The 18,637-nt window shown below is 49.8% G+C and overlaps 1 protein-coding gene across 6 annotated transcripts in view; it reads left to right on the top strand.

Annotated features, from left to right (window-relative positions):
* CLCN4 (chloride voltage-gated channel 4) overlaps positions 1-17,350 on the top strand; it is a 63,586-nt gene extending 46,236 nt beyond the window's left edge. For all 6 annotated transcript variants that reach the window (XM_027608056.2, XM_027608059.2, XM_027608060.2 and 3 more), the window contains 4 exons: positions 992-1,178; positions 2,874-3,272; positions 10,122-10,338; positions 17,187-17,350. In XM_027608056.2, coding sequence (XP_027463857.1) covers positions 992-1,178; positions 2,874-3,272; positions 10,122-10,338; positions 17,187-17,277 — 894 coding nt within the window. In that variant the 3' untranslated portion in view covers positions 17,278-17,350. The remainder of the gene's footprint in view (positions 1-991; positions 1,179-2,873; positions 3,273-10,121; positions 10,339-17,186) is intronic.
* The last annotated feature ends 1,287 nt before the right edge of the window (positions 17,351-18,637 follow it).

The following is an 18,637-nucleotide window of genomic DNA, read 5'->3' as shown; positions in this document are numbered from 1 at the left end:
GCTAGCAGCCTCTTCTGGTGCCTGCTGGGAGAAGTCTACTTTGCAGTTACAGGGAGTTAAATGACTAGGAATCGGGGGTGGGGGGGGGGCACTCAGAAAGGAAGTTTCTTCTTCAGGAACATCCCAAAGTCTAGAAATCATCCTCGAGGATCCAAACTTACCTGGAATTTGGTTATAAATCCACTTCCATCCTCAGCTCGATGATCATCTTGGGCAACTCCCAGGCAGGATTGGCGATCACTTGCCGTGTCCATGAACATGGAGAGTCGGGCACATTCTCTAGCCCATGTCCGATCACTCGATAAATGAAAGCGCATTTCCACACCGCAAAATGTGAAACACACTGCCACCAAGATCTTCTGGTTTCCTACATAGACCTTCTGGTTCTTTGCTGCCTCTCACCGGGCATGAAAATATTCAGAATACTTCTTGGAAAGTAGTTCGTTAGGAAGAGGGAATGGCCCCTGTCTCTCTGGCAGGTGTTGGGCCATTGTATCCTCAACGGGACAGGGAGCCCGTGAGAAGCTTCCAAAGGTGCTGGGCGGCGGCACCGAGCTGCTTGGTTTGACTTGTGAACAGTCGCGTGCCTTTCTCTTCCATTCTCATGCTGCGGCTTGACATTTAACTTTAAAAAAGCTAATGTGAATGATTCGCAAGGGGAGAGAGGAAGTGGTGAGTACACTTCGAATGTTATTTGCAGTGGGGCTTCTCATTCTTTAATCCCCAGCGGGAGAACCAGGCCCCCTCTTGAAGGAGAGGAAACGAAAGTGTAAAGCTGCATTCTGTCCAAGTCACGGTAGCTAGGACTGACTAAACGGGTGAAGCCACTTGTCCCGCTTTGTCCCCGTGGACCTCCATTTGGAAGCGTTGCCCCTCCTCTGAAGACAAGCGCAGGGCGAGCGTGTTGTGGGGGGCACGACTGCTCACCGGGAGTGGGGAAGCGGGCATGCAGACCTTCCCTCATGCTTCTCTTCCCTGTGTGCCCCTGGAGATCCCCTCAGGCCTCTTCATCCCCAGCATGGCCGTGGGGGCCATGGCGGGCAGGATGGTGGGGATCGGCGTGGAGCAGCTTGCTTACCATCACCACGACTGGATCGTCTTCAGGAACTGGTGCAGGCCCGGAGCCGACTGTGTCACCCCCGGACTTTATGCCATGGTGGGAGCTGCGGCCTGCCTAGGTACAGGCACAGGTGGGCCGGGCCGGGGCGGGCCGGGCTGCAAGGAAAGCTGAGCTAGGCCAAGCGCCGTCACCAGGCTGCGCTGGCTTCGGGCCCCGGTGAGAAGGAGGACATGGGCTCGAGTGCTGGCGTTCTCAGGATAGGCCAGGTTGTGTTGCTGTCACAGGTAAGGCGCTAAATCTCAGTGGCTTAACACACCAGGGCTTAGAGCTTGCTCATCATATGCAGTCGGCTCTCATTATTTGTGGAGCCCATATTTGGGGATTTGCCTACGTGCTAAAATGTGTTTGTGACCCCTAAGCCAATACTCGCGGGGCGTTGGCTGTCATCCTCGGACATGCGCAAGAGCAGTGGAAAGCGTAAGGTGTTTTAGCACGTATGTTCCCAGCTCCGGGTGAACGAGGTGTGAAGGCCCACCCTCTTGTTTTTGCGTGGATACCCTACACAAGTATCCTTTTCGTGGTCTAGTCAGTGTCATGTTTTTTTGGCATTTTGTGAATGATTTTGTTGTTTTAAATGGCCCCCAAACATAGTGCTAAAGTCTGTCTGGGGATCCTAAGCACAGGAAGGTGGGATGTGTCTTACGGAGAAAATAGGCATGTCGGAGAAAGTCTTCTCAGGCAGGAGTTAAAGTGCTGTTGGCTGTGAGTTCCACGTTAATGAATCATCTACATGTATTAAATAAGGTGTCTTTAAACAGAAATACACATGAAATAAGATTCTATATTGATGGGTTGACCAAAATGTTGTGAGCAGAAGCTCGCAGGAACCTAACCGTGTGTTTCCCCTAGGGCAGTGATTCAATATTTGCTCATTCAGTGTTTGTGGCAACTTTGTACATCATAACTACCATGAATAATGAGAATTGGCTCTGTGCGTGCGTGCGTGCGTGCGTGCGTGTGTGTGTGTGTGTGTGTGTAATGTAAGTTAGTAGAGAGCTTTTCTCCAGTCAGTCATTCAGGGCCCCGGGTGATGATGGAGTCTCCACCATCTTGCAGCTGGGCCATCCAGAATAGTGGTTTCAACGGGGGGCAGTTGTGCCTCTCAGGAACACCGGGCAATGGAGGAGACATTTTTGGTTGTCACACCTGCAGGGGTGGTGCTACTAGCATGTAGTGGGTGGTGGCCGGGGATGCTGCTAAACATCCTGTAATACACAGAACAGCCCCCACATCGAAGAATGATCCAGCCCCAGTTGTTCCTAGTGCTGAGATCGAGAAACTCCAGTTTAAGCTCATTGGAAGACTAGTACGAGTTGGTATGGATTCTTCTTCTAATACCAGGGGATACAAAGTTGGGCCCCTCTCCTGTCCATAACCACTAAGCATCTCTATAGTTTCCCAGCTTACGGGGTTTTGGAACAGAGCCACAATTGCTGTGTCGGAAACCTGCATAGCCCACATAGGATCCACTCACCAAAAAGCCAGGCCTGTGGTCTTGGGTGAAGAGACAACCCAGTTGTCTTCTCACTGAAGAAAAGCCCCCCAGTCAGATGTGACTTACGGCCGCTGGGGCAAGGCTGCATTCGGCAGAGCCTGGCCGGCGTTTCAGAGGTCTGCCACGGGCAACGTGTAGGACCGTCTCTTCAGAACAGGTGTCTGGAGAATTTAGAGCCAGCTTGTCCATTTCCATAGTTCATGCCCTCTTAGGGTCTGGAGTTGAGTTTCAGAATTGTATTCCTGTCTTCGGTTGCAGGTGGAGTTACCCGGATGACGGTGTCATTGGTGGTCATCATGTTTGAATTAACGGGCGGTCTGGAGTACATTGTGCCCTTGATGGCGGCAGCCGTGACCAGCAAGTGGGTGGCCGATGCCTTTGGGAAAGAAGGCATCTACGAGGCTCATATCCACTTAAATGGGTACCCATTTCTGGACGTGAAGGATGAGTTCACCCACCGCACACTGGCCACCGACGTCATGCGGCCACGGCGGGGCGAGCCGCCTCTGTCCGTGCTCACCCAGGACAGCATGACCGTGGAGGACGTGGAGACGCTCATCAAGGAGACCGACTACAACGGCTTCCCTGTGGTGGTCTCCAGGGACTCCGAGCGCCTCATTGGGTTTGCCCAGAGGAGGGAACTGATTCTCGCGATAAGTGAGTAGAGAGGGGGACGCTCAGGCTGTCCTAAGAGGCCAGTGGCCTCCTTTGTCCCCCCTGAATTCCCAAAGAGGTTAGAGAGACTGCAAAGGTCCGAGGGCTTTAAGTCGGGGCTCTCACGCTTTCTCGCGCATATTCCTATCCCCTGGGGATCTGGTTAAAATGCGGATTCTGGCTCAGTAGGTTTGGGGGGGTGGGGGCAAGGCCGCATTTCTCCCAAGCTCCCGGTGAATGCTGCTGCTGCTGCTGCTGCCGCCGGTCCCCAGGCGCTGCTGTGAGGAACGATGTCTAGGGAGAGACCCGCTTGGCTGGACAGTGACAGCGGCGTTTGCACGCGGCCTCTGGGGCTCGCCCCTGCTGGGTGGCCCGCCGCTGCCGCCTTTTTCGGGACTTGTCAGGTGAAGCTGGGAAGGATGGAGGCGGGGGAGCCCGGACTGGCCCCGGCGAGCTGCTCTCAGAGACAGACTTTCAGGCAGGCTTCCCGACGTCGAGGGTGAGTTCTCCGTCCCAGCCGCCTCCCTGGGCACCGCACAAGCCCTTCGCTTCACTTGGCGGCGCTATGTCCCACTCAGTACTCGGAGGCCCGCGGGTCCGTTCCGTGTGACGCTCCCCCCCCCCCCCCCCCGGTGTGCCAGCTGGAAGCGGCGGGGCCGAGGGGCAGGCTGTGGGGCCGGGAGAGGAGCAGGCGGGTGATGCCCGGGTGCGGTGTGCCCAAGGCAGTGGCTCAGAGAAGCAAGGCTGCCGGGTTTGCAGCCTAGGGATGCCTGCCCTGCAAGGGAGGTGGGAGGTAGGAGTCCCAAGATAAAGGCCTGGGTGTGAGCCACGTGGAGACCTGGGAAGAAGGACAGTGAGCCACGGAAACCCCCTCGGGGTGGGGTCCGTCCTGCGCTCGTGAGGCGGCAGGGACCAGCAGAGCCCCCCGCCCCAGGGTGCCGTCCCGCTCAGCCCGCCTGCTGCCGTGATCGCCCCATCCCGGCATCTCACGGCCGGCTGGGGCCCACGACACGGCTCGTTTGGACGCTTGATGACTTTACCACGTATGTCGCCTTCCAGGGTGTTTAAGAAGTTCGCCGGGGTGGGACGGGCCCGGGTAGGATTGCCGCACGCTCTACTGGGAACACACCTTCACCAGACGACCCTTTGCTTATCCCTGCCCTTGGTTAACTATTTCTGACGCGCCCTCTCAATTTCTGAAATCTCTTTGTGATGTTAAATAGCTTTTCAAATATCTTTAAAGTATCTTCATCAAAGGCTTTATAAAAATAAGTTTGGATAATAAAAAAAAAATAAGTTTGGATAAGCCACATCCTCTAATTTTAGTTTGTTGCTCAAACGTATTTACCTCCCCCAAGGCAACAACTGGGTTTGTATTTTAGACCCGATAGCACATTCGTGCCTATGTGTTCAGTGATGCTTGTCTTTATTATAGGTCCTGTCGCTTAACAGGTAAGTGCCTTTGGGCGTAAATATTGCCTTATAAATAATGAGGTTTGCTTTAAGCCGTGTGAGCAGGGTTGGGTTTGTTTTAAAATAATGTAATCAGCAGCCTTGAAAAATTTATGCAGTCCCTCAAGTCTTTTAAGCAAAAGCTGAAATTTAAAAACTAAAGTAACATCACTGGATCCGTTACCTATTGTGCAGCTCCGGGCACACCTGCTAAGAGACAGCTTACTAATTTTGCTGAAACCCATTACTGTAATCAAGTGGGAAGCAGTAATTGTCATCAACCGGGCAGTGAAGAAATTTAGGCTTGCCGACGGAGCGTGCTCTTAGAAGCTATGTTTGGAATGTCTGAAGAGGCAACACGCCGTGTAAATAATACCTGTATGCTTTCAATCAGACTGATAATAGTATAGAAGCTGCTGTTGACGTGGTGTGTGGAAAGGCAAGGGGTGTTTCACTCTAAGCAATCAGAAAAGCTGTTTCCCTGATCTATGGAAATAGCAGAGTCCCAGTACCCTGGTGGAGAAATTGGTGACCTGTATTTGCAGAATTATGGGGTCTTTCGTGAATCTAGAAATATGACTTTAGCATTTATCTAGTGACCGTCTCATGCCAGTTTCATTTTCAGGGGAATTAGGAGCAAAGATTATAGATAGGTAGAACCAAGATAATTTGAACAAGAATGGTAAATGAGGCAAATAAGGGTTTTTCTTATACATCATGTTAAAATTTGTAAGCGACTGAGGCACCTGGGTGGCTCACTCGGTTAAGTGTCTGCCTTCCGGCTCACGTCATGATATCGGGGTCCTGGGATTGAGTCCTGCGTCGGGCTCACTCCTCAGCGGGGAGTCTGCTTCTCCCTCTGCCCCTTCCTCCTCCTTGTGCTCTCTCTCTCTCAAATAAATACATAAAATCTAAAAAAAAAAAAGAAAGAAAATTGTAGCAACTGCTCACGTGAAGCTGAAAATGGTTTGTTTTCCAACCATCTCTGGAATACCAGACCATAGCCGATGTCCTTGTTAGGGAGCGGTTACCCCACCTAGGACATGCGGCGCGCTTCCCCATCACATTCTGACACATGGGGCCATGTGTGACCCATGTGCAAATTCCCGGTAAATGGGACTTTGCCTCTCGGTGCTATTTGCAAACATGAGGCTCTTTCTGTGCTCAGCAGGGCTCAGACTCTTCTAGTCTTGAATTCTGCAATTAGGTGAGGACCGGTTCAGAGAGGACTCAGCGGGAAGCCGCAAAGATGATTAAAGGGATGGAAAGTTAGAGTCACAGGCAAGAGCTAAGGGAACCCTCATTTATTTTTTGTCTGGTGGATGATTTAATGATGGCTCTCCAGCATGTGCAAGATGCTTACTTGCAGAAAGGGATCTGCGTCCAGAACTGAACAAAGTGTCAGATCTGTTGGAAGGGCTATTTAGGGATAAGGCGGTTCCTTCCTGGGAGGGCTGTTCATGATTGGAATAGGCCACGGGGAACAGTGGTGTCGTCTGCTGCTTTCCGCTGGGGCTTGAAACACACGCACAGAGGGACTTTTCCGTGCTGCAGTAAACTGTAACTTAACCATAAAATCATCTGGTTGTTCTTCTAAATAGTTTTTATTTTATTTTATTTTATCACATTTATTTATTTTTATTTATCACATCTTCTTTGTACTGACCACCACTACAGTTGCTTTCAGTTTTCCACTTTAACATTTTTAGTTAATGACATCTGTGACATGGAAGCATTTTTGATGAACAGGATGATAAGAGTATTCTCTCTCTAAAAATATGATGACTCCAAAGTAGAGCTTCTCCTCCTTAACACTGTTGACATTTGGGGCCGGATCATTCTTTCCCGTGGGGGCTGTCCTGTGCACCGTAGGATGTTTAGCAGCATCCTTGGTCTCTGACCACTAGGTGCTAGTAGCAACACCATCTCCCAGTTAGGACAACCAAATATGGCTCCAGATGTTTCCAAATGTCCCCTGAGGGTCAGGGCAGCATTGCTCCCGGTTGAGAACCATTGCTCTAAAAGCCATGGGAATAGCTTCCTGAATATGTGATTATTTCCGGCCTTAAAATTTCTTGGTCTGTCATAGTTTGTGAAATTTACTTTACCAGCACTCTTAAGTCCCCTCTCTGTGCTTGGCGTTGCCATTGTATTGTCCACTAGAAAGTGGAAGGTACCTTAGCAGGTACTCACAAAATGTATCTCATTTTTCAGGAGCTGTGGCCACTGATACTAGTTCTGGTACAATAGATAACAAACCTCTTGTATTAAGAACAGCTTAACTAACCTTTAAAACAATTAAAAGTGAAGTTTGGTACATTCTTATTTGCTTGTTTTAACATTTTTTTATTACTATGTTATGTTCATCACCGTACATTACATCATTAGTCTTTGATGTAGTGTTCCATGATTCATTGTTTGCATATAACACCCAGTTCTCCATGCAGAACATGCCCTCTTTAATACCCATCACCAGGCTAACCCATCCTCCTGTTTGCTTGTTTTAAAGATTTTATCTATTCATTTGAGAGAGACACAGAGAGAGCGCAAGCAGAGGGAGGGGCAGAGGGGGAGGGAGAAGCAAAGTCCCCGCTGAGCGCTGAGCGCTGAGCTCTGAGCTCCACGTGGGGCTCGATTCCAGGACCTGGAGATCATGACCTGAGCTGAAGGCAGACGCTTAACCGACTGAGCCACCCGGGCGCCCCCGTTTTTTAAAAAGCAATACATATTCATAGAATATTGGGGAAATCAGAAGCAAAAGGGAAAATAAAAAAAGGCACCCACTTTCCCAACCCGGGCGCCCCCGTTTTTTAAAAAGCAATACATATTCATAGAATATTGGGGAAATCAGAAGCAAAAGGGAAAATAAAAAAAGGCACCCACTTTCCCAACAGCATAGAAGGCCATGGTTAATATTTGGTGCATTTCCCTCTTATCTTTTGGGTCTTCTACATACGTAAACATTGGGCATTTTGGGGGGGGTTTCTTTTCCAACACAGGCTTCCCTGAGTCCCTGGGGTCTGGGAGTCTACACTCTTGTAGCGCTGGATCATCCCCAGGGTGGGGAGTTGGCTTAAGCTTTCCTACAGGAACTATTTCTTGTGCACCCACCGTGTGCTGGCACTGTTCTAGTCGCTGGGAGGACTGGTTTGGGGGGGGGGGTCGGGGCAGGAGTCAGCCTCCGCTCTCTGTGAGCATACATGCTGTAGTTTGTCGCAGGCATTGTGGTGACTGATGAAGATTTCCCGTCCAAACCGGAACTAGATGTTTGACCCTAGCAGAGAGAGGCAAAAAGCGTTCTTGCTGGTTCTTCCATTCGTCAGCTTTTGGCCTGTATGTAGCACCCCCGCTCGCACCGTTGGAAGCGTTCAGATAAGTCTTGCTAGTGGAGTTCCAAAGTGGCCTAGCCGAGCCCTTCCAGAGAGAGGTGCAGTTGCCACTCTTGGAGTAGCAAGGAACATGGCCCACATCTCCGGCTCTGAGCCCGGCTGGGGCCTTCGATGCTTTGCGGCAGTGAACAGCTCGTGGGCTTTCCTTCGCAGTGTCTCCTACGTGAAATAGGCTCTGTTCCACACGGCAGGCAGAACCAAGTCCGCTGACATTTAGTAGAACTCACTCATTCATTCACCTGTTGATTGATTAATGCATGCATTTGGCAAATAGCAGTCGTGTGCCTACTCTATAGTAGGCATTGTCCAGGCGCTGGGAATGTACTGGTGAGCAGGAAATCACTGAACTAGCTGCTGGGAGAATCAGGGCTTCTAACCCAATCAGGAGACTCAGAGGAACTAGACGGTGGTTATTTATTTCGACAAGTGGATCGACAGTTTACTCAATTGTATTTGGTTTTAGGAGGGGTTCAGCAAATCGTGTGTTCAGTTCTTGATTGAGGTTTGTGGCTTGATCCAGTCCTGATGAAGACTGATCCTTGATCCGGTCGACCTCATTGTTGAAATAGATGGGTTCCTGTCACGTGGGACTGTTAGAGAATTCTCGGTCTGCGAGAAGGAGCAGCGCCTAAGTACGTGTTGATGGTTGCCTCCTGGCCTCCGTGCTCTGGGCCAGAACTGTGGTGATTTAGGAGAGAAATGTGCGGTGTGTATCACGTAGCATCCACACTTGAAAACATGTTGTGCCTCAGCGTCATCTGGTATTTGTGGTTGAACCCTATCCCATTTGATGCAACTACATTTAACCTGACCCACATAATGTGCCGGCATTTGCCCAGCGGGCCTACTGTTCCTCTTTTAAACAGAGGCCCTTTTTCAAACTCAGCCTGACCCCGAATGCTGCCAGTTTTCCATTAGAGTACTCTATTGCAATAAACGGCCTTAGAGCAGGCAGTTAGATTTTTATTTTTCAAAGAACAATATCGGTGAATAGTAGTCTTTGAGGAGGCAAGAAATGTATTATAGAAACCAGGATCCATTTTCAGGCAAGCCTCACTGTACATTTTTCCTAACCTTTTCCCATGAACCAAAAGAAAGATTAAAATTCCAACAGAAGGAAAATCGCCTTGGAGAAATATCTTGAGACCGATGGATTTATTTCATGTGTGACTTAAAATAGCCTGGGTTTCTAGTACTGCATAAAGCTGTATTTCTAATGAGTTCCTGTTACCCTACTTTTCTTCGGCCTGCTTTTGCATGTCCTTGCCTACAGATAGAAAGAAGCTAATTGTTACCATAACGGTTTTACTATCTTTCTTTGAGGAATCCACAAAATGGTCCATTTTTAAGAGAGGAGATCCAAGAGGTGGGGGGAATGTGGCTTTTCTGGAGTTATTTCTTTGGTCCCAAGGGGCATATTTGGGATTAAGCTGCATTTCTGGGCTGTGAGCCTGGGATGGTCCTATTGGTTTTTGTTCCTTTCAGGATTCGTAATGCCAGTTGGGCCAGTTAAAGGTCAGTTTATTTAAAAAAAAAAAAAAGAAAGAAAAGAAAAGAAAAAAAAAGGAAAAACAACTTACTTGAGGTCGTTGGGCAGCTAAGCGAGGTTTCTTGTCACGTCCAACTTGAGCCCATGGTGAGGTGAGCGGAGTGTTAGGAAAGCAAGGGTAGAGGGCCCTGGGCCTTTTGGGTGCCCCGGAGCCCAGGAGGAGGCAGTACATTCTCCTAAAGAAGTCACCCTGCTCAGGCCCACTTGTCAAAACTTTGGCAATGAACGATTGGGTCACAGCAGGGGGACCCTTGCACGGCATTAGCTTAAGAGAGATGCCAATTTCACCGATGTTTGGCTGAAGCTCTTCATTAAGAACGTGGCATTTGCCCTCTGAACCCCTTCTCTGTGGGATTCTAGGAGGCAGATAGAGGGAAAGCGTATGTTCCTGTGGGTGTGGGCTGGAGGGAGTTGCTAAGCAAGGGCCTCTGTGTGGCTAACTGTTCTGCTCACCCATTCTAGAGAATGCCAGACAGAGGCAGGAGGGCATCGTGAGCAATTCCATCATGTACTTCACGGAGGAGCCCCCTGAGCTGCCGGCCAACAGCCCGCACCCCCTGAAGCTGCGGCGCGTCCTCAACCTCAGCCCGTTCACGGTCACGGACCACACCCCCATGGAGACGGTGGTGGACATCTTCCGGAAGCTGGGGCTCCGGCAGTGCCTGGTGACACGGAGTGGGTGAGTGCTCTGGCCGGACCCCAAGGAGAACAAGACGAATGAGTCACGGTCTCTGTCCCCGGGGGCCTCGCGGGGCAGCCGACCTCCCGGTGGGGCTGCTGTCCGGCCCGAGGCTGAGGGTTTGAGTCAAAAAGGGGAGGAGCCAAAGGAGAAGGATTTGGGCTGCTTCTCTGCGGGCCCCGCCCCCGCCCCGGGTGACACTTGGCTCGGGGAGAAGGGACAGCCTGTTGTGCTGTCACGGGCTCCGGGCAAGCCACCGCATGTCGGCGCGGTGCGGACGCGGGCAGTGAAGGGCACAGGCTCGCGAGGAGACGAGGGCGCGCTCACCGGGCGCACCTAGGAAGACGGAGCGCAGCCTCTGCCCGGTGAGTGCTTAGGAACTACGTAAATGCTACGATACCTAGATCGCTGTACCTTGAAGAAGTGCCGAAGTTTTTTGTAGAAGTGGGTACCGTAAGGGCTGCGGCTTGCGAGCTGTGTCCGGTGGAACCCGGGGCGCCCGCGGGCTGGGGGCGCCAGCGTCCCGAGCCGTCAGAAATCACACGGAACTTTTGACTCCCCCCAAACCTAAGTACTGGTAGCCTGCTGTTGACCAAAGCCTTACCGATACCATGAACGGTGGATTAACACACATCTTGTCTGGAAGTGTACTGAGTACTGTATTCGTAGAGTAAGGAAGCCAGATGAAATGTGATTAAGAAAATCATAAGGAAGAGACAATACATTTATGGTACTGTCCTGTATGTTTTGAAAAAACCTCTGCACGTAAGTGGACCCATGCAGTTCAAACCGGTGTTGTTCAGGGGCCAACCGTATTCCTGTGCCCCTGGGTTCAGCTGGGGGCAGTTTTCTGCATTCACCTGGAATTTCTCATGGATGACATGACCCATAAGCAAATGTGAAGTTCACATTATGCTCAGATTGTTCCCTAATACAGCAATCTGTTCAGAACAACCACACGTTTTCAGAACAACCGTTCCCGACGAGCTGGGAGATCTGGTGGCCCCCATGGCTTTGTCTCTGCCGAGGCAATATTACTTTCGCTTTGTGTTACCGCAAGCCAGGAAACTAGCATTGCAAAGATGGAGGGTTCATGATGGCCTGAGAGGTACCGTGCCCCAGGGGCCCTTCTTTGGGCTCAGAGGTACACCCCAAATCCCACGGCTTCGGAGGCTTGGGTAGAGGAGGAGACTGGCTCAGTCAGGGTAGCCTGGAAGCTAGGGTTGTCCGCCCAGCATATTCCTCTATAGGCTGACGGGAGGAAGTGGGCTGGGGCTGTGGAGACCTTGGCACCCTAACCGTGTCGAGGCCATAACTCTCTAACGTAGTTTACACCGTGGAGCCCATGCTCCAGTTCAACCAAGCAGTTCCCAACCCGGGTGATTTTGCCCCCCAAGATTTTGGATGTCCCAGCTGGAGAGAGGGGATGCTCCTGGCCCTTAGTGGGTAGAGACCGGGGATGCTATTCGAGAGCCTGCAGTGCACGGGACGGCCCGCGTTGCAACGAAGACTCACTGGCCCAGGTCACTCGCTCTGGATCTCAGTGACTGTGGACTAGGTGCCCGTGAACAGCCAAGTGAGCCCTCCTTACTCACTCGCTTCCTTCCTACTGTGCTGGCTGTGCAAGGGGCCGAATGTGCACACTGACCCAGAGAACGCCTAGCCCCCACGACAGGTGTCCTCAGCTCTGACTGCAGCTAGGGGAGTGTGTTGCACATGGGAGGGACAATCGGTAAGCAACAAATAAATGTTTGGGGCTAGAGATCACTTCTGCCGGTGATTTTTAAAGGTACTCAGTGGGCTGCCGAACTCCCCCAGAGGATTAAAGCTGCAGGTTAAAGCCAGAGTGCTGGGGCCACTGCAGTTACTGATCCCTCGGGTCTGGGAGGGGCCTGCGAATCCGTATTTCTAGCAAGCTCCCGGGTGCTGCTGCTGGTCCGGGACTCCACTTTGCCAAACGCTCTAGCCCATTTACATACCTGAATTTCCAGCGCCCGGCATAAATACCACCGTGATCACCCGTGGCGTCTCAAGTGCATAGCAGTTTCTCTTTTCCTTTAAAATAATAATCCAATGTCAGTTATCATTGGAATTTCCAGTTCTGGCAGGAAATTCTGCCCTTCACGCCCGCTCACACCTCACGCAGCCCCATGAGGTTTTCCTGTGAAGATCAGGGTGCCGAAATTGGCTCCGAATGTTCAGCGAGAAAACAAAATCGCACTCTCTCTCGCTCTACATATTTTAAACAAACACAGATGCTGATACGTTACTGCTGGCAAGGGGATCCTTGTTTGCGGGCCTTTCATCTCCTTGGGCTTTCAGCCAGGGCAGGCATGTCTTGAGCCAGCTTGCGTTTTTGATGTATTCCGTCACCATGTGCCTTCCCTGCTCGCGTCGAGAGCCCCAGCTCGTCCCGTGGATCTGCATCGTCTGCAGGATTTCTCGGGGCCTGGGCTCCAAAGGTCATCGTGAAACCACACCAGGAACCACGGAAGGCTTTGTGCCCCGAAGGCCCCGAGTCTACGGAGCCTCCGGTGGCTAAGCCTGCATTTGGGCGCAATCTTCCCCACAGAGATTCTCGACCGGCAGAGCGGGCGGGGGAGGTTGAGTTAGCTTTCCCCAGGCCTGCTAGGTGGGCCCCCAGGACTTAGACGGGGTGGCCTTCTCAGAAGAGCCCGGCTATTCTAATTGGATATGTTCATGGTCATAGATTGGCCGTTTATCATTCCCTCGATTCACTTGAACTGCCACCCAAAGGGGCTGGAAGTTCAGACACTTGATTTAATAGGACACGTCGCGCCACTAAGGATCTCTGCTGGATTTGATGTTGCGTCCTTCCGGGTGGATGTTCAGCTTTCCTCTTTTGCAATAATTGTTCTAAGCCAAGACCGCTCTGAATTCGTATTTCCCCAGAAACGTTGTGGAGTAGCTTGACTTTCCCGTGTTAGAGTTACAGATATGTGTGTGTGTGTGTGTGTGTGTGTGTGGGTGTGGGTGTGTGTGGGTGTGGGTGTGTGTGTGTGTGGGTGTGTGAGAGATAGCAGAGTCCTCATGGCTTTGCAAACCCTAACAAGTCCTACTTTTTCAAAGTAACATTAGCTTCATCACCCTCTTTCTGGGTGTCTCTGGCTGAGACCTGGCAAAGGCTCAAAAGGTGTCTAAACAATAATAAAGCCAGGGAGCTCGTCATCTACCGGGGAACACGACATAATCCAATTTGGGTGGCGTTACCCAGGTGTTCTAGAGGGCAAGGTCCCGAGCCAGGCTTTCAAGGAGAAAATGGCAAAGGACAAAAGAGCGGTGTCAGTTGAGAGGCTGTCTGCTAGTTGGCGATCGCCAGCAGCAGAGGGCCCCCCGCCCACCACAGAGGACCGTCCCTTAGCTGCCCCTGCTCCGTGGACCCCGCTGCTCACGCTGCCTCCCATTTCTCCTCCGACCCCGGCTCTCTTAGTGGCGTATTACAGGAACAAGCTGCTCGCCTTTTTACTGTCCCTTTTTGATTTTAAATGAAGTGGAAGAACTGTGTGGACTGAATTGTGTCCCCCCAAATTCATATGTTGAAGCCCCACATTCCACCGTGACTGGGTTTGGAGATGGGGTCTTCAAGGAAGTAATTAGAGTTAAATGAGGTCCTCGGGCTGGGGCCCTGATCTGATCAGACTGGCGTCCTTACAAGGACAGGAAGAGGCAAGAGGCAAGAGGCAACAGGGATGTGCGGGCCCAGGGAGAAGGCCACGTGAGGACTGCGAGCCAAGGAGAGCGGCCTCTGGAGAAACCAAACCCGCCAGCACCTTGGTCTGGGCCTTCTAGTCCCTGGGACCGTGAGAACGGTCATTTCTGTCGTCAAGCCACCCGGTCCGTGGTGCTTCGTTATGGCCGCCTCCGCTAAGTCAGGACTCCGACTCCGCTTGGCCGGTTTAGTAGAGCAGCATCTTGTTTTATGGGACATCTTCAACCTCATTGCATTTTGATAAATTTTAGAAATGTGTTTAAAGTAATACATGAACACAGTTGAAGCCAAGTAGCTCTAAACGGCTGGACCAGAAAGCAGTTCCTGGTTTTACCCTTTTGCACCAGCACCCCTCTCCTTTCAGGGGACCACTTTTCTCCCACAAGGGTTTGTTTTCTTTAATTAATAGACTATTTTTTAGAGCAGTTTTGGGTTTATAGAAGAATTGAGCGTAAAGTACAAGGTTCCCATTTACCTAAACTCTCTTGTCCCCTCCATTTCCCTTATTAACATCTTGCATTTGTTGTATCTGTTGCCTTTGATGAACTGATATTGATACGCTGACTCAGGTCCCTAGTTAACATTAGGGTTCGCCCTTGGTGTGGTACGTTCCGTGGGTTCTGCTAAATGGAGAATGACCTGTGTCCACCATTCCGGTATCACACAGAGTGGTTTCTCTGCCCTAAAAATCCTCTGTGCTCTACCTGTTCATCCCTCCTCCCCTCCCTCCGACTCAGGTAACCACTGATCTCTTTACTGTCTCCATACTTTTGCCTTTTCCAGAATGTCCTAGAGTTGGATGTGGCCTTTTCAGACTGGCTTCTTTCACTTAGTGATATGCACTTAAAGTTCCTCCATGGCTTTTCATGGCTTGACAGCACGTTTCTTTTTAGCGCTGAATAATATTCCCTGGTCTGGAGGGACCACAGTTTGGGTATCCATCCACCTACTGAAGGACATTCAAACCTTGGCAGCTATGAATCAAGCATACGTCTTCTGCGAGTTAAGGAAATTATTTTAGATCACCACTAAACTGTAATTATACAAGATTAACAATGACTCAGTATATCATTCAATATCCAGTGCATATCAAATTTCAATCCAGAATTCTTTCAGGGTTCACACATTGCATTCGGTTGTTTTGCCCCTTTCGTCTTTCATCTAGAACGGTTTCCTGCCCTTTTTTTTGTTTATTTATGACACAGATTTTTTTTGAAGAATCCAGATCAGTAGTCTCACATTCTGAATCTGATTGCTTCCCCGTGGTTTGATTTGGTTGAAGTCGTTTCTGGCGACATGCCAACATAGATGATGTCACAATGTCAGCTTTTCCAGCTTTGTTGGTGATAAGCTCTGCCACTTAGATAAGGGGGTGGTGGCCAGAGCCCTCCATTGTAAAGGGACATTTTTCTCTCTGTACGTAATCTGTGGAGGGATCCTTTGAGACCAGGTGAATTTTTGGTCTTCCAGCAACCGTTTACCCAGTGGTTTTGGAATCCATGGATAATTATTGACTAAACTAATTATTATATTGGGGGTTACAGAATGTCGATTTGCTAATTCTGTCTCGCTTTTGTACATTTCCCCCCGTTTTTTGGATCATCACGGGAGAGTCGTGACACTTTCAGCGCTTTGACATCCATGCTTTTCAAGTCCCCTTTTGCAGTTTTCCTCTCTCCTGCAGATGTTCCCATGAGATAGAGGGGAACAGGTGGTACCCGCTGTCTCCCCCAGGGTCATAGACGGGCAAACTAAAACCAGAAAACAATCACTTTTTCAGGGTTGGTCAAGGTCCAGTGTGGTCAGGGACAAAGAAGTCAGACTTGTAGCCTGACAGTTTCACTACCCAGCATCCATTTCACCAGAGGTAACTGAGTCGAACGCTGCTCCAAATACTTGCATTCCCTCTTCACATTCCCTTCTGGTTCACAGGAGATGACTTTGACGACTTTGGCTGTGATTAAATAAATCACAGGGTATTACGATTGTGTTTTCGGCCGTGGCGGCATATCATTATTTTGCACAGATACAGAGTAGAAGCCTTGCATGTTAATAGCTACACAGCGTTAGCCTGACACTGTTTCCTTCTCATTCTTTTCTTTCTTGGGTGTGCGGAGGACGGGCCGAGCCGCATCTTGCAGACTCATTTGGCCAGTGGAACTTTCTTTCTCCAGAGAAGCTGTGCACGTCCCCTTCTTTCAAACCTTTTACTTCACTGAGGGGACATGATTTGTACCAGCAGGTGGTCATTTAAGTAGTTAATCAAATCGAGATTGAGGCAAGGGCTGCCGGGAATGGTTGTGCCAGTGCGTTCTGCACACTCCAGGGCACTCTTTACCTTGTCATGTTTGTGAACGGTGTTCCTTGGGGTTGTGCAGTGTGTAGTCTAGGGGGCCTTACACAAGGAACCTTGGGAAGAGGCCTTGTTTTTGCAAGTTGAAAGCAATGGAATTTTGGAAGAGGAGGCCATTCACGTGTCTGGCCAGAGACATGAATGTCAGACTTTACCCGTCCAGTATGATAGATTTAAAGTAGGATCGGTTGTTATCTTATACTTAAAATACCTTATACTTGCAATTTCTGTGATGTGGTCCAGTTTCGACAATGGCTTTCACAAGCCCTTTCTCAATTGATTATCGTCTTGAAAGTTAGGAGAGCGTATCAGTCACCGTAGGTTTATTGCTGTTAATTAACAAGCTTGCCATCTTAGCGGCCTAACCCAATAGCGATTCATTTCCCCCCCCACGTCACATCCAGTGTGGGTTTCATTTCAGCAGGCGTGGGCTCTGCACCACAGAGTCATCCAAGGACCCAGGTCTTTGAATCTGGTGGCTGCTAGGTCAGTCCTCTGTGACCTCAGAGTCCTTCACTGGCTCCTCTGCCTCTGGTCGCCCCCTGAGAGACAGTGTCAGGAAATGTGCAGGTGACCCGGGAGGGGCATCTTCCGTCTCTACCTACGTGCCGTTGGCCAGAGCTGACTCAGTTGTCCCCACCCAACTGCCAGGAAAGCTGGGAAATGTCTCGCTGTGCATCCAAGTGGAAAAGGCCCTGGGGTTAGGGCAGGCATGAGTCAATGTTGCAGAGCTGACCCCTGTTCTCTATTTTGTTTCTTCTCCAGGAGACTTCTTGGCATCATCACGAAAAAGGATGTTTTGAGACATATGGCCCAGATGGCAAACCAGGACCCTGAATCCATCATGTTTAATTAGAAACAAGGTGGCATTTATTTTGAGAAAAACACAACTGTCATTTTAAAAGAAATAAACAAATGATATGTTATTATCCTAATGAACGATTGTACGCTGGGGGCAGTGGGGAAAAAAAAGCTTTGTTTGAAAAGAAGAAGGATGAAACCTTTTTTAAAAAAAGACATCAATGAGTAGGCATTTTAGAGCTTTAACCCTTTGTGAGTTTCCAGCTGTGTTTTTTAATGAGTTTATTAACTGCCAGGGGGGCCTGGGGGTGGGTGTAAACGATGTGGTTTGTCCAGGGACACGGAACACAAATGCTGAGTCCAGAAACGTTTGCCCCTTGTGTTTAAGGCTGATGTTTGTGAAGCTTTGAGTCCAAAAGGCAAAGGAGTATTGGCCTGTCAGCATCTTTTATTTATTGGTTCCTGAAGTTTTGCTGCTATTTTACTGAATCGGACTAAAGATATTTGCACTTACTCTGTTGGAAAAGACAAGAGAAATTAAATTGGAACATAGTGAAAGCTGGAAGTTTTTTGCCAGTTGGTTCACTCATGACCATCCCATTTCTTGCTCCTGTTCTCAGCCTAGCGTTTTGCTTCTCCATCAGTTTCCGAACCAACATCCAGGGTCTCTTGCAGTGACAGAGTATGAAGAAATCATTTATCTGTGCAAGACCAGCATCTTGGGACTGCATAATGAACTATTGGCGTGTTTCGTGCTGCCCATATTTCCTCCCACGCAGAGGGATTCGTGCTGATTTGGAGGGTATACACACCTGCTTGTTGTGTCGCAGATGTGTTGCATGTGCCTCACCTGTTTATTGCTGTTGCCCGTGCATTCCTAAATATTGAGCAGTCCAGCACTTTCCATGGGCCATATCCTATATGCTGCCAGCTTGTCGTAAGTGTGCTTTTAATTTCCAAATAGCGTACGTGAGGGTCAAAACAGGCCACCCAGTGTTACTACTTATTTTTCCTTTCAGATCTTATTAAATATGGCTGCAGAGAGGGTGAGGCATACGAAGTCTCAGTGGGAACTCCTCCAAATGGATTGTAAGAGAAATGCTAAATTGATTCTAAATCTGTTCCATTATCTTCTCCGTAGGATGCAAAACGTCCAGCTTTAATGTCTAAGCGTGCGCTTTCATGCTTGTACGCAGAGCACAGAAGGGCAGAGTTAAATCGTAGACAGCAAGTTTGAGCACTGGGCACCTTTGTATTGAACTTATGGTGCATTTATCTCTTTAGTCAGGACTCTGGTCTTTTCTGGGAGAAGGCACGTAGCTGTGGTTTAGGTCCACGGTGTGATCGGTGTGAGTATGATTGCTCCCCCTTTCTGCCTCACATCAGTCTTGGCTCTTCCCAGCTCACTGGGAGGC

The sequence above is a fragment of the Zalophus californianus genome, chromosome X, assembly GCF_009762305.2.
Source record: "Zalophus californianus isolate mZalCal1 chromosome X, mZalCal1.pri.v2, whole genome shotgun sequence".
Classification (NCBI taxonomy): Eukaryota; Metazoa; Chordata; class Mammalia; order Carnivora; family Otariidae; genus Zalophus; species Zalophus californianus.
Note: the sequence above shows the minus strand (reverse complement) of the source record. Positions and strands in the feature narration are given on the sequence as shown.